Source organism: Taudactylus pleione, unplaced genomic scaffold, assembly GCF_031769625.1.
Source record: "Taudactylus pleione unplaced genomic scaffold, aTauple2 ptg000810l, whole genome shotgun sequence".
Classification (NCBI taxonomy): domain Eukaryota; kingdom Metazoa; phylum Chordata; class Amphibia; order Anura; family Myobatrachidae; genus Taudactylus; species Taudactylus pleione.
The window spans coordinates 662,958-676,954 of NW_028285212.1; the positions used below are offsets into that span (position 1 = coordinate 662,958).

Sequence of the window (13,997 nt, forward strand, 5' to 3'; positions counted from 1 at the left end):
GAAACAGTGTTTTTTTTGCTCTAAGTCAATGCCCGACCACGTTGGTGCTGGTACATTGGCAGCACTGACTGAAATTAATGGGACAGCACTGGAACACCCTCCATATAGCCCGGACTGAGGGCCTGATTCAGAGCCGCTCGCTCTGAATCAGGGCCCTCCTACCTAACAATGGAGCGGCCTCCTGGCCGCTCGCATAGCTGTGGGTGACCACCCACAGCATATACGAGTGGCCAAAAAGATGGTCGCGATGGTCAAGACCATCACGCTTGCGACGAGACCCTGCGGTAGGGTCTCGGTGACCGCAAGCCCTGGAGTGATTTTGGCTCTGTCAGAGCCAAAAGCACTCCCACTGACATCACTAGTGATGTCAGTGGGGCCGGACCCAGACGGTAGGCTTTCCCATGGGAACGCCTCCGTCTGGCAGCCACGCCCCCGGCATGCCACCAAAGGGGGCGTGCTGTCAGTCACCATCGACAGCACGTCCCCTTTGGTGCGAGACCCGGAGCGACAGCTTGGCTGTCGCTGTCCGGGTTTCGCGCATGCGCACGATGGAGCTCCCTCAGTCATGCACATGAGCATTGGGGTAACATCGACCCGCTTGCGAGCGGGTCTGAATGACCCCCTTAGTACCCTGTGATTTCTGGGCATTCCCAACCCTGAAAAAACAATTGTTCAGAACGACGTTAAGATGATGAAGTGAAAAATGCCAGAGCTGCAACACTAACAGTGACGGCACAAAACAGCCTACTGCACGTCTTTTAATCACTGTTTAAACACTGCAAAAAATGTATTGAACGTGAAGGACGCTACTTTGTAAAAGAAAAATGTTCAGTCATCGGATTCCGAATAAAAAAAATCAGTCTCATTACATTTCAACCAACACTCGTACATTAAAGCTGCATATCCACTAGCAGATACCGGCACAACAGTACGATACGACTTCGTATCGTCGTTCCCCTTCCCCCTGCAATGCCTACACTGAACGATTACTCGCTCAGTGTAGGCACATCAATCAACTCTGAACATGTCGTTGTCGACAGATTGACCGGTATGGGAGCGCGCATCACTGGTCGTTTCCAACACAATAGTGCCCGATTTGTACACGATTACTGAGCGATCGCATGATTACGATGTCATAATCATGCAATCGCTCAGTAACATCGCGTAGTGGATATGCGGCTTAAAGGCCTGATTCAGAGCCGGACGCTATTTGCGCTCGCTCGTTCAGAAAAAGGGGCCGGCTATTTAAATTGAGCGCTCGCTCTTTGCGGTCTGTTGACGCCTCTGTGTCTGAGCGAACGAAACATGCACTCGCTATTTTGTAAAGACGCCCCCTGGCCGCTCGCATCCTACGTCATATCCGCTATTTATTTGATTAATCGAGTACATCGAAAGGCGTCTGAACTGCTCGCAGTGCTTGTGGTAGGTTTATCCTACCACAATCATGCGAACAGTTCAGGCTAAGAGACAACCAAGTGACGTGGTCGATGACGCTGCTTTGTTAATTATGCACACCCTTAAAATGCCCGTTTTGACCGTTTGGCACGCCTGCGTTCGGATCTCCTATCCCCGTTTTCAAGCACCTACCCCTGTTACCACCCACAAACGCCTCATCCTGTCACTCAAATTAGCAGGCACTCGCTATTTGGCGAGCGCTCGATTTCCGATCGCACTGACTGGTTGGCGCATGCGCAGATGCGCGAACATCGCTCGGAGCGAACAAGCGGCTCTGAATCTGGCCCTAAGTTCAGTTGGCTTGCCTCTACCAGTCTTTTGATTGACAGATCCAATCAGTGCCAATGTGGCCCAGTTGGTAACAAAAAGGACACAGGCTGCCTAATGCTTGAACTAGCCCTTAAATAAACACCCAAAGCAGAAAGTAAGTAGTTATCCCCTGTGCTCACCGATCAGTGTGCTGTATATAATTATATAATACTTTCTCTGCAGTAAGCAGGCACAGGGCAGCAAGCTCCAGCCAGAGGATACATATATCAGGACAATTCTTAGCTCATCTGGAATTGTGTCACTTTGCCGACTCATTTAAAAAAAAAAAAAAAAACACTGTTGCGGTTCTTATGTGAGAATGTGTTGTCATATTTACATAACGTACAGTACTACTTACTGTTCTCTATGTGATTGTCATTATCTGTTCTCACTCCGGCCTAATTCACTACGGATCCCAATATTGCATACGCACACAGTTCAACTGCGATAGCAAGCCACCCCACTGCCATCACAATGCAAACTCAGCACCACATAAGGACGCCCACTTTATCATACGCACATCCGTAAATACTTAGCAGAATAGCCAAACCATCTGTACAATCGAGTACCATCGGACCCATACGCACACTTGCACAAGTCCTGACCTTACTCAGAAATTGCTAACAGCCACGCCTGCTATGAGACCTCACACTGCGTATGGCTTCGCAATGGATAGTTTATGCACGCCCCTGAAATGGCACTGGCACGGCTGCATTCGGCCGACCCCCCCCCCCCCGTCACCACCCACAAACAGCACTTCCTGTCAATCACTCTGCGATGGGCCGGCTTGCGCACTGCAATGCGTACGCATGCACAGAACGCAACAATCGGATGATTGCGTGCGTATTAGTAACTGCGATCCATGCTGAATCAGGCCCTCTGTACAGAGCAGGAAACCAGCTACTTTATTTAAAAAAAATATATCCAGCGTCCTTCAGGGAGCTTACTAACAGAAAGTATGATATGCATAGAATAACACATCAGACAATGACATTTTCCGTGTGTGAGAATATTAATAGTAATTTTATACAATGTTCCCTTTAGTGGAGCTGAACAGTGCTGTTAAACTAATGTATTGCAAAGCCATGTACACCTCTTCCAGTACTCCACTGTATAGATATGGAGGAGCTTAATGCCCCATAGGCCACAGCGTGAGGCAGCTGTCAGCTCGGGAAACATATTGCATTACTCAACTCTCCACTAAAAACATAGCTAGCCTATAACGGACAGACCAAAACTGGTGTTATAGCAAGGGTGGTGTTATAAAGACGACACAATGGAATGAATAGGTTTTAAGTTATTTTTGCGTAAAACAATATATCAGATACTACGTAAGGAGGAGTAATAAAAGATTGGCGGTATAGAGAGGAAGCGCAGTATTAAGTAACTTGAAGTAGTTACTACAATTTATTAAAGGAGCACAGGAAAAAAATTACAGCATAAACAAGTTGCACAATAACCGATGCAAACATTATCATCCTATTCCCTCCTGCACACACAAAACAACAGTCATTTAAATAAAACACTGCATTAAATGCAAGTACTAAAAGACAATATGTATAGCAACAGTCAAATAAACAGCAAATCTAAAAGGTAGGAATCAAACTGGCTGTAATTCATCTTCCAGATTAATCGGCTACTTCAAACATATATTATTTTATTCAGTGACACATACTGGTAAGAATGGCAGAGTTAGCAGTACTGGGGCACATGCTGTTATGCAGTAGGGCAGGCCTGGCCAACCTGTGGCTCTCCAGCTGTTGTGAAACTACAAGTCCCAGCATGCTCTGCCACAGTTTTAACATTTAATAGCAAAACCGTGGCACGGCATGCTGGGACTTGTAGTTTCACAACAGCTGGAGAGCCTCAGGTTGGCCAGGCTTGCTGTAGGGCATGAAATGAGAGTAAATGAGAGTCTTTCAGCAATTTTGCCACAGTATGTAAAGTGGCAATATTTTTAAGTTGGTTTTGCCTCTTTTTAAAAAAAATAAATAAAAAAAAATAGCCCTTTAAGTCTTGCAGCAGTGTCTGTACTCCTATTATACACAGCCTGTGCCCCTATTATACACAGCCAATCCCTTCATCAATGCAGAACTGTCATATTAGTGAAGGTTTAGCTATTCTCCTATCCTGCAGGTCTTAGCCAAATAAATCCAATCCCGTGGTATTACGATTGCGGTCGATGCACTGCTTAATTACTTTTGAAACCATCAGGTCTCTAAAACAAGGACAATTAAGTGCCTCAGAGTGGTAAATAATAAGCCGCTAGGTGTCAGGATGACTTCTGCGTCTCTAATACCTATTTATCCCCGTGTGACAACTGCCACGTTAGAGTGTATACCATTGTTTTTACGTTAGTTTGCGCAGTGACCCTTTTTCCCTTTATACTTTTAGATTTATTTTAAGTCCACCAACACCGAAGAACAGGATATACACTATAAGACTCGGCATAAGCAGTATATAGTAAGAGACGTATCACCCTGCTTATCGTTCTATTTTAGTCACTGACGTCTTTTCTGAGCAACAGGACTAATGGCCACAGCGGAAATATTCCCCCACCGTACCATTGCATGAAATAGTTCCTGTATGTACTATACACACTTACCAATTTACTAGTAACTAAGGTATTAATGAGGCATATTCCTATGAATGGACAGGTTGCATTCCTATGAATAAGTGGGTTTAGCCCACAAAATGGTCACCTGCACTATCTACACACAAATACATCACAATGAAAAATAAAATATCCTCCCAGAGCTCCCTTACCGATACACCACAATGAAATTTGGTAACTATGGACAAAACCCTTGCACACTATATTAATCAACCACACAGATATACCCAAGCCTGATGCGATTGGCTCATATATAATAGCCAATAAGAGAGAGAGAGAGAGAGAGAGATGTGTCCTCAAACTATCGCTGCAGTCCTTCTCGGAACACCAGGTTCTGTGCGTCTCTGCTTGCGCCAAGCTTTTTTTTGGGATATACAAGTGTCGCATATCAAATGTATCAGTGCAGTCTCGTGTAGCAGTTGTCGCATCCGATACGCATTTTCTGGTGAAACAAAACACTTGGCGCTAGCCGAGACATGGGTGACCTGGCGGCTCACTTGTACCGAGCGTCTGTCCATGCGTGGCGTATTAAGGCTAGGTGTATGGGGACACATCTATACATTAACTGTAATCATTTCTCAAGGTAAGCTATGTAGGCAACTATTCCCTATCCTAGCCATTTAATACACATGCTCCTGTTCTTTATACGTCAGCCTCATTTCCCTCTATGTCCCTAGCAAAGTATAATTTTACACTTTTTGCCAAGGCCAGTCACATGTATAACCCCTATCCAACTGTGTTATTCTATATAGATGGATTTCCTATCTAATATTTCTTTGTGGCTTGTTTATAGCTTTGTACATATGCCGCCTGCTTAGCCTCTGCCAGTTATTACAACATTCTGAAAATTCAAGATGTGCAGCCCTTGCATGCTGCAAAACCCTTCTAAGGGGGTGATTCAATTGTTTTATCGTCCCCTATCTCCAATCTAAAGTGACGGGAGATCAGGGTACGATATTCAATTGTGTTGCATATGGCGCATGTCGCGCCCAACCAGTTTAGCCGCGTAAAAAGCGGCTAAACCTATCTAAAGTCCTGCTTTGGGCACCCAAAGTGCCGACTTATCGCACATTTCAGGGCTGCGAGCTGAAATGTATGCTCCCGCGGCTGTACGCGCCCCTACAGAGCAACAATTGAATTGCTCTGTCGGGTACGGGGGCTGACAACTGAATCGCCCCCTAAGCATTTAATATGACTGACATTTTTAATATCACGTTAATGCAGCATGAGATTACACAGGTTGTAGTTATAGAACAGCAATTGATCATGTAGTAAGACGAGATTCAAGTCCACTTCTTAAACACAGAATGGTGCGTTGATTAAAGGGATGTCAAAATGGCAAAATACTGCGGAGAGTGCAGTAATTGGGGGGTATTATAGATTTAGAGCCATAAACTATAGAGATACAAATGTTCTTATAATAATGTGTACGTTGATGCTAGTCTTCAGCTATTGTTTTAATACAAAATTGACACCAAAATGAACTTCTTTAGATTACCACATTATGATGTTCTTTTATTCCAATATCTTGCACATTATTTCCTTAGGCCTCCTTAAGGGGAATCCTCTTCCTCTATTTTATCTGCTTTGGGACGAATATTCTTTCGGGGGCGTTTCTTAAATCCATGAAAGCCCACGTCTTCAGTCTTTGCCTGCTCGCCCACGTCACCCTCTTCCTTTCCTTCATCGCCCCAAGTCTTAGACATGTGCAGCAATCCTAAATGCAAGCCACTTTTATCTTTGTTTCCCTGGCTCTCTTTGTTGGGCCTTGTAAATAGGATTCTTCCCTCGCCAGAACTAGAAGAGTCTTGGTTAAAGGACAGTGTGCTCGGTTCCTTCGGAACCTCCTTCGCTTCTTTTCGTTGCTGTAACTCTGTCAGAAAATTAAGAGCTGTATTGCGATTGGTGCGATCACTGGTATCTGGCACGTCCTTCAAGCTGTATTTGGTCCAGCGCTCAGGATGTTCTAAATAATCAGGCACCCGACCTATAGGTGCTGTGGGTTTTGCACTGGTAGGACGGGCTCTGTCTGTACTTTTGGGCACTGCTTCACTCTCTGGACGTTCTTGCTCGGCTGAGCCAGACTTAGAACTTTCCCTCGTCACTTCTTGCAGCAAACTGGTCACCGCCTTACGTTTTTGTTTTATATTACGATGGGGAAGAGGAGCACTTTTCTGTAAGTCTTGTAGACCTCCGAAGATGCCGCTGCTACGTTGGGAGAATCCTGCATCCGTACCCTTCAGGGTAAAAGGAAGGCCCAATGATTTTTGTACACCATCCTGCCTAGTGTCCTCCACATCTTCCTCCTCCTCTTCTTCTTCTGGGGTCACAGATGCCACCTCCGCATCATCTGACAAGTCAGGATCAGATTCGCTAAGTGACAGAGTCCCAGGATCAAGGTGGGGGTCATAGGCGAAAGCACTGAAGGGCTTGGGAGGGTCGTCCTTTTCTTCTGACTCGGACATGATTCAAGTGCTGGGAGGTAATGGAGGTGCAGCAGAAGCAAACAGTGTTTTCCAGACGGATAAAGACTCCAATGCCTGTGGGGGGGAAATAGATAATGAAATGGACTGCAACCTCAAACATATTGTTTTCTAGAGTCTGACTAGCTCAGGAGACGATATATTGGAGGGCCGAAGTCAGAGATGGTTCCTAAACCAGTTGCAGCAGCTCTCGCAATACTGGTTGTGGGAATATGCAAATGCTAATATCAGCCTTCCCTGTGTATTGCACTGTGCGATGGCGTGTAGGAGCGGTGAGAAGCGCATTTTTTGCCTGTGCGGTCTGTGCGTTTGCGATGGAGATTGTAAACACAACAATATTGGACGCACCATCAACATTTGAAGTAGCCTTGGTTCTACTCTAGCTATTCTTCTCAAAACCAAATAAACATGGCCTCTGTAGTACTGTATTTGCTACTGGGAACAGAGCAGCGTTCCCAGACACCCCCGTGACAACCCCTTACACGCCAATAAAATGGCCCCCTTTTTGCGATCACTTTAGGTCACCACCCAGTAGCCACCCTGATATGCCCAGAGATCGCAAACACCTTCTCAAGTGTTAGCGATTCCATACGCAATTCTAAACGGCATAGGGCACTTGGGTTCGCGTGTGTACAGTATGGGATTTCTGGACTTTTCGCACTAGCAGAACATCGCTGAACTGCGGGAACATCAGATGAGCGTCCATCTCTGAATCCAAACCTTAGTCCGTTTTGTTATTCTATTATGCAGATTACAGGTACACTGTGGAGGTTGTATTTGACACATCTTTGCCTGTTCTCAATGACATTCATGTCCCCTTTTTATTGCTACTGTACTAGGAGGGTTCTCACTTGCATACGACTGATGGCATAAAGAGTAAGAGAAGACAATTAATGGCTCCTCTTCTGAATGGCGAGATCGGTCAAATAAAATGGAGCTTTGTAAAATCCTATATCAAGAATATTATAATATATTCATTTCTTAATGATTACTTTATAAAAGCAGAAATAAAGACAAAATATTGGTTTAGAGTCCCTTTAACTTAACTAGCTTTTAGGAAGGATACAATAAGAGGTCCTGTTACATTTTATAGGAGTAAAATTAACACTCATAAAAGGGCATTTCTATCTAGAGAGTAGAATATCAATAGGAGACGTTCTTCAGAGGTACTAGGTCACAAGAGTGGGGATTCCATTCTGTGCCGCCAGCTGTTCGGCATTTGAGGAAGTGCCAACATCACAACTTTTACCAGTTAAGACTACATAAGGTATCATCCGCCTGATGGTGTCAGAGCTGGGTGAAGCCAACCATTGGCAATGCTGTGGCACACAGAGATCCGACAAAAGCCCACAAGCCTTCTATGAATTGCAAACATTTTGGTTTGGAAAGTAACAACCTACAATTGGTACAGAATTGGACACATTGGAAGTAGTGTCACTCTACCTTGTCCTGAGCTTCTACAAATGGCCCTTTTTCTGGATCTGTAAACTCCACCAACAGCCTCAGAGACTTCACTCTAAAAGATAAAAACATTTTATATTAGAAATTACTTTGAGCCATGCAACAAGGCTTTATAACATTTATTTTTTAATCTTAGGTGCGACAGACTGTACACACTACGGACCTTAACATTATATAATCAGAAAAACATTTGCACCAGACACTAGACTAGGGGCTATATTTACAAAGCAGCTACATTTCTAAGCTGCAGCTTCTCATTGGAGATGAAAATTTAAAGCACCACTAACATTCAATGTAAGGCCTGGTGTGATTTACAATGAATATTAGTGCTGCTTTAAAGGTTCAGCATCAACCCGATGCTTCAAAAATATAGCTCTAGGTCCTCTTTAACCATTTATTTCCTGAACATTCCAGTTTAGAATTATTTCTTCCTGACAGCAATATTTACGGACGCTGCATATAGGCACACACTTGGGAGCTGATTCAGACCAGCTCGCTAGGATGCGAACGCTCGTAGCTGGCCGATATATGCAATCTGCGCATGCATCGCAATGAGCGTGTTCGAACCACTGGGAAAGATCGGGAAGCGCTCATTCGCCCGCCCAGCATAGAGAGCCCAGCTGAATGAGTGGCAGGAGAGACCGTTTGTGGGTGGTAACAGGGGCAGGCCACTAGAAAAGGGGCAGTGGAGGTACAAACACAGGCGTGCAAAATTAAGAGTCAGCGTCATTGTACGCGTCACCTGGTTGTATTTCACACTGAAGTGATCGCAGTGCTTGCAGCAGGGTAATCAACATCAAGCGCTGCGATCGCATCCGATGGTGCTCGATGTACCAATGGTTTCATGCACTTCCAGGAGATGATGTGTGCAAGCGGGCGTCTTATGAATGGCTGGTGGGCGCCTGCATACACAAAGTGATCACAGGCCAAGACATAGTGGGCGTGCTAATGCCTTGCTGGGCGTGCGCTGGATTTGCATATGCTAGGTACGAGTGAATGTATCTAGCGAGCAGGTCTGAATGAGCTCCTTAGTGCTGAACCAAAGCTACCAGTATGCAATACCCACTTACATATTGCATTTCCTCTATTTTAACATTCATTGAGGCTGGCTTTATCAATCTGGCAAAGCAATGCCAAAGGATTTCTATTAATGTTAAATAGAATCCAATTAACAAGGACGTAGAAGAAAACATGATGCGCACAAACCCTGCATCACTCACATAAAATATATTTAGAAATTGTGTAGGAATTCATAAAATGCTGAAACTTAGCTCACAGATATACACACATAAGCACACTTCTATATAATCAAAACAACTGTAATGGCTCCTCTATAGAAATATTGATAATAACGATGTAGAGCACACAGCATGTGCAGTATTTATATCTTGTATTTCAGTCACATACATTATGGTGTTAAATCAATTAACATCATAGGGCTGCGTACAAAAACCAGCGCCTGCGGGGTGAGATGGGTTCCAGGCCTTCCCCCAAGCCCACAGCAATGTTATATACCCTGCATACAGTACTAGGCTGTGTATACAGTAGGACACATACTATACATATCACTGAGAGTCCAGGTGCCCCAGCAATGTTATATACCCTGCATACAGTACTAGGCTGTGTATACAGTAGGACACATACTATACATATCACTGAGAGTCCAGGTGCCCCAGCAATGTTATATACCCTGCACACAGTACTAGGCTGGGTATACAGTAGGACACATATACTATACATATCACTGATAGTCCAGGTGCCCCAGCAATGTTATATACCCTGCACACAGTACTAGGCTGGGTATACAGTAGGACACATATACTATACATATCACTGAGAGTCCAGGTGCCCCAGCAATGTTATATACCCTGCACACAGTACTAGGCTGGGTATACAGTAGGACACATATACTATACATATCACTGAGAGTCCAGGTGCCCCAGCAATGTTATATACCCTGCACACAGTACTAGGCTGGGTATACAGTAGGACACATACTATACATATCACTGAGAGCCCAGGTGCCCCAGCAATGTTATATACCCTGCACACAGTACTAGGCTGTGTATACAGTAGGACACATATACTATACATATCACTGAGAGCCCAGGTTCACCAGCTATATTATATACCCTGCACACAGTGCTAGGCTGGCTATACAGTAGGACACATATACTATACATATCACTGAGAGCCCAGGTTCCCCAGCTATGTTATATACCCTGCACACAGTGCTAGGCTGGCTATACAGTAGGACACATATACTATACATATCACTGAGAGCCCAGGTTCCCCAGCTATGTTACATACCCTGCACACAGTGCTAGGCTGGCTATACAGTAGGACACATATACTATACATATCACTGAGAGCCCAGGTTCCCCAGCGATGTTACATACCCTGCACACAGTACCAGGCTGGGTATACAGTAGGACACACATACTATACATATCACTGAGAGCCCAGGTCCTCCCAGCAATGTTATATACTCTGCACACAGTGCTAGGCTGGCTATACAGTAGGACACATATACTATACATATCACTGAGAGCCCAGGTTCCCCAGCGATGTTACATACCCTGCACACAGTACCAGGCTGGCTATACAGTAGGACACACATACTATACATATCACTGATAGCCCAGGTTCCCCAGCTATGTTATATACCCTGCACACAGTGCTAGGCTGGGTATACAGTAGGACACACATACTATACATATCACTGAGAGCCCAGGTTCCCCAGCTATGTTATATACCCTGCACACAGTGCTAGGCTGGGTATACAGTAGGACACACATACTATACATATCACTGAGAGCCCAGGTTCCCCAGCTATGTTATATACCCTGCACACAGTGCTAGGCTGGGTATACAGTAGGACACACATACTATACATATCACTGAGAGCCCAGGTCCTCCCAGCAATGTTATATACTCTGCACACAGTACTAGGCGGGCTATACAGTAGGACACATATACTATACATATCACTGAGAGCCCAGGTGCCCCCAGCAATGTAACACCCTGCAGTAGACCCGCTATTGATCTTACACTGGCAGCTTCCCGCCACTATGGGGACACTGTATGCTGGGCTCTTACAGACTGGCCGTGCTGTCCTGAATCGCCCCCAGCTCGGCTAGAACTGCTGCTCGCTGTTCAGACACCGCCCCCGCCGCCATGCCCCGAGGTCAATGAGATTCCCGGGTCATTCACTCACTGCTGCTGGCGCAGACGATCTTACTACAGCTACTACTGCTGCAGCTCCCACATGACAGTGTCCGGCTCCTGATTACAACGTCATCTCCGCCAACGGCGAGCGCCACCTACAGGAAGTAAGGGGAATAACTAAAGTGTGGTGTGTATTAGTTACTTGCCATAGATGTCATGATGATGCTGGAGGGGATCTATCCGCAGCCCTGATACTGTACGTCTGATATATATAACATAGTCATTGTCCGATGTTTATTATAGAGCCAGTTCCTCGGGGAATCGTGCACAATGTTAAAAAATAAAGTTAACTAAAGGGTATTTGTGTACCTTACGGACTCATTGCAGAGAGAACCCAAGTGTCCTACACTCATCGTTATTATTATTATCAATCATGGTAATGTCTATCCCCTTCACGGAGAGGACCCTGACGTCATCAGCTAGTGTCCCGCGTCATTCCCTACCATCCAAGTGGGCATAGAAGGGGAAAATAACCTAATATAACCTTGTGGCGAGCGCAGCAAGCCACCGTCCTCAAAGTGTGGCAAGCGGACAACTTTATTTAGGTGGGGACAACGAGTCCGTAAAGTACACAAGTACCAACTAAAATATATAGGGGAAAACAGTGCTCAATATAAATCAAACAAATATAACAATTAGGCAGTAATAAATAAAATAGGATGGCTCAATTCAATATGCGTATATTTATTTTCTACTTCAGGGTCCATAGGGTATCCACGGGATACCTTGGGGGGGAGGGGGGGTATAGGTGACGTCAGGCATCGGACACCACAGAGTTGAAGTTCTCCATCCTCCCAGGATGCACTGGGGTCCCTCCTATACCCCGCCCCCGAGCCTCAGGCACTCAGTTTTCGTTGGTGCCCAGCTCGGAGTCGGAGCACCTGAAGAGAGGGGGCTGTTTTGGCCCCTGAAGTTGTTTCTGGCAGCTATGGATACACATTTGAGTGTACAGCATGGACAGTCAGTACTACCCGACGGCAGTGTGTTTGTTTTAGCAGTCAATAAGAGTCAGACAGACTATTATTAGCTGCTGCACCCAGAGCCTGCACTGCCGGGCTGGAGCTCACTCATGAGCTCTGCCTTCCGGCTCCCGCAGTGGGTGAAGGGAGAGACGTCATGACGTCTCTCCCATAGTGCTGAGTGGGATGGGAGGATTCGGGATTCGGGTTAGTATAAATTTGTGTTGTGTGTGTGTCTGTGTGTTTTATGTGTAAGTGGCACTGCTAATGGGGGCACTATTACTGGGTGCCATGTGTATAAGGGGCACTACATAAAGGTCACTGCATAAGGGGTTTTACTACAGGGGGCACTACTACTGGGGGAGAGGGGGTGACATAACCAAAAGACTCAAGAAAGAAGAACTAAAATGGATTAAAATGGATATTTACTCTGGACACTTTCACACCCCGCGGTCTCAATATAGACAATGAAATCCAGTGTCATCTCCAAATAATACACATCCGAACTAACCATCACCCCCACATAATATCTGAAGGCACTCATTTACCCCAACTCCCAATGCTGACACCATATATCCAAAACCATCACACTCCGCAACACATAACTGCCACCCACCCCAACAACAGACCAAAGATACACCGACCCTAACACACTATCGACCACCACACACCCCAATAACAACCAACCAATTAGAGCCCCATCCCGCACACAGACACATCAGGACACTTTCAGACACCAACCAATACCGACAATCCACCATCCAAATGCCTGACTGCCACAAGACACACACCGACACTATAGGGTTAGACACAGAACACACACCGACAATGCACCCGGTTTAGCTATTAATATGTCCCCTTTACATACTGGGCGATGAGACATATAGACACCCAACATTACACCCCAAAACAGATGCGACACACCACCCCATGCGTAATCAACCACTAACCAATCTGCATTCCCAACCATTTGACCCACACGCACCCACAACTTTGTGACACTCACCCCCCATACAGCAAACACAATCCCAAGTACACACCCAACAGCACACTGTGCTATCGATCACTCCTCGCCAACCACACCACACCCCTGCCACTCATGCTCGCTTATTCCCTACACAACCCACTACCCGCACCTCTAGCTACCACCATAGATCCCCAATATCCTAACTCACAAGGTACACCACCCTATGACACACACACATTAACCCACCGCCAACCATTAACCTTCACAATCAGGAGTCCACACGTATAAGACGTCCAATACCTAAACAAACACACGCACACAACGGGTAACCATAGCAACCACAGCTCCCAACCCTTTGCACACACCCACGCATCCCCACCAGCTCATTGGACTAGAACTTACACAATCCGCCATATCAGTCCGTCCCGTTACACCACTCCCACCTCTCCCCCGATTGGCCAGTTCACGACCACATCACAGACCTCAATAAAGGCACCAAGTATAAAAACCCACTCCTTGAT

General features: G+C 45.7%; 1 protein-coding gene across 3 annotated transcripts; it reads right to left on the bottom strand.

Annotated features, from left to right (window-relative positions):
- Nucleotides 1-3,618: 3,618 nt before the first annotated feature.
- TSSC4 (tumor suppressing subtransferable candidate 4) lies at nucleotides 3,619-11,633 on the bottom strand. Of its 3 annotated transcripts, none has more exons than XM_088458126.1 (3): nucleotides 11,540-11,633; nucleotides 8,305-8,377; nucleotides 3,619-6,918 (listed from the first exon to the last, which is right to left on the bottom strand). In XM_088458126.1, the coding sequence occupies exon 3, from the start codon at nucleotides 6,841-6,843 to the stop codon at nucleotides 5,932-5,934; it is 912 nt and encodes a 303-aa protein (XP_088314252.1). In that variant the 5' UTR covers nucleotides 6,844-6,918; nucleotides 8,305-8,377; nucleotides 11,540-11,633; the 3' UTR covers nucleotides 3,619-5,931. The 3 variants fall into 3 exon arrangements, with proteins under 3 accessions (XP_088314252.1, XP_088314251.1, XP_088314249.1); XM_088458125.1 differs by having other exon boundaries at nucleotides 11,422-11,598; XM_088458123.1 differs by having other exon boundaries at nucleotides 11,374-11,598.
- Nucleotides 11,634-13,997: the final 2,364 nt, after the last annotated feature.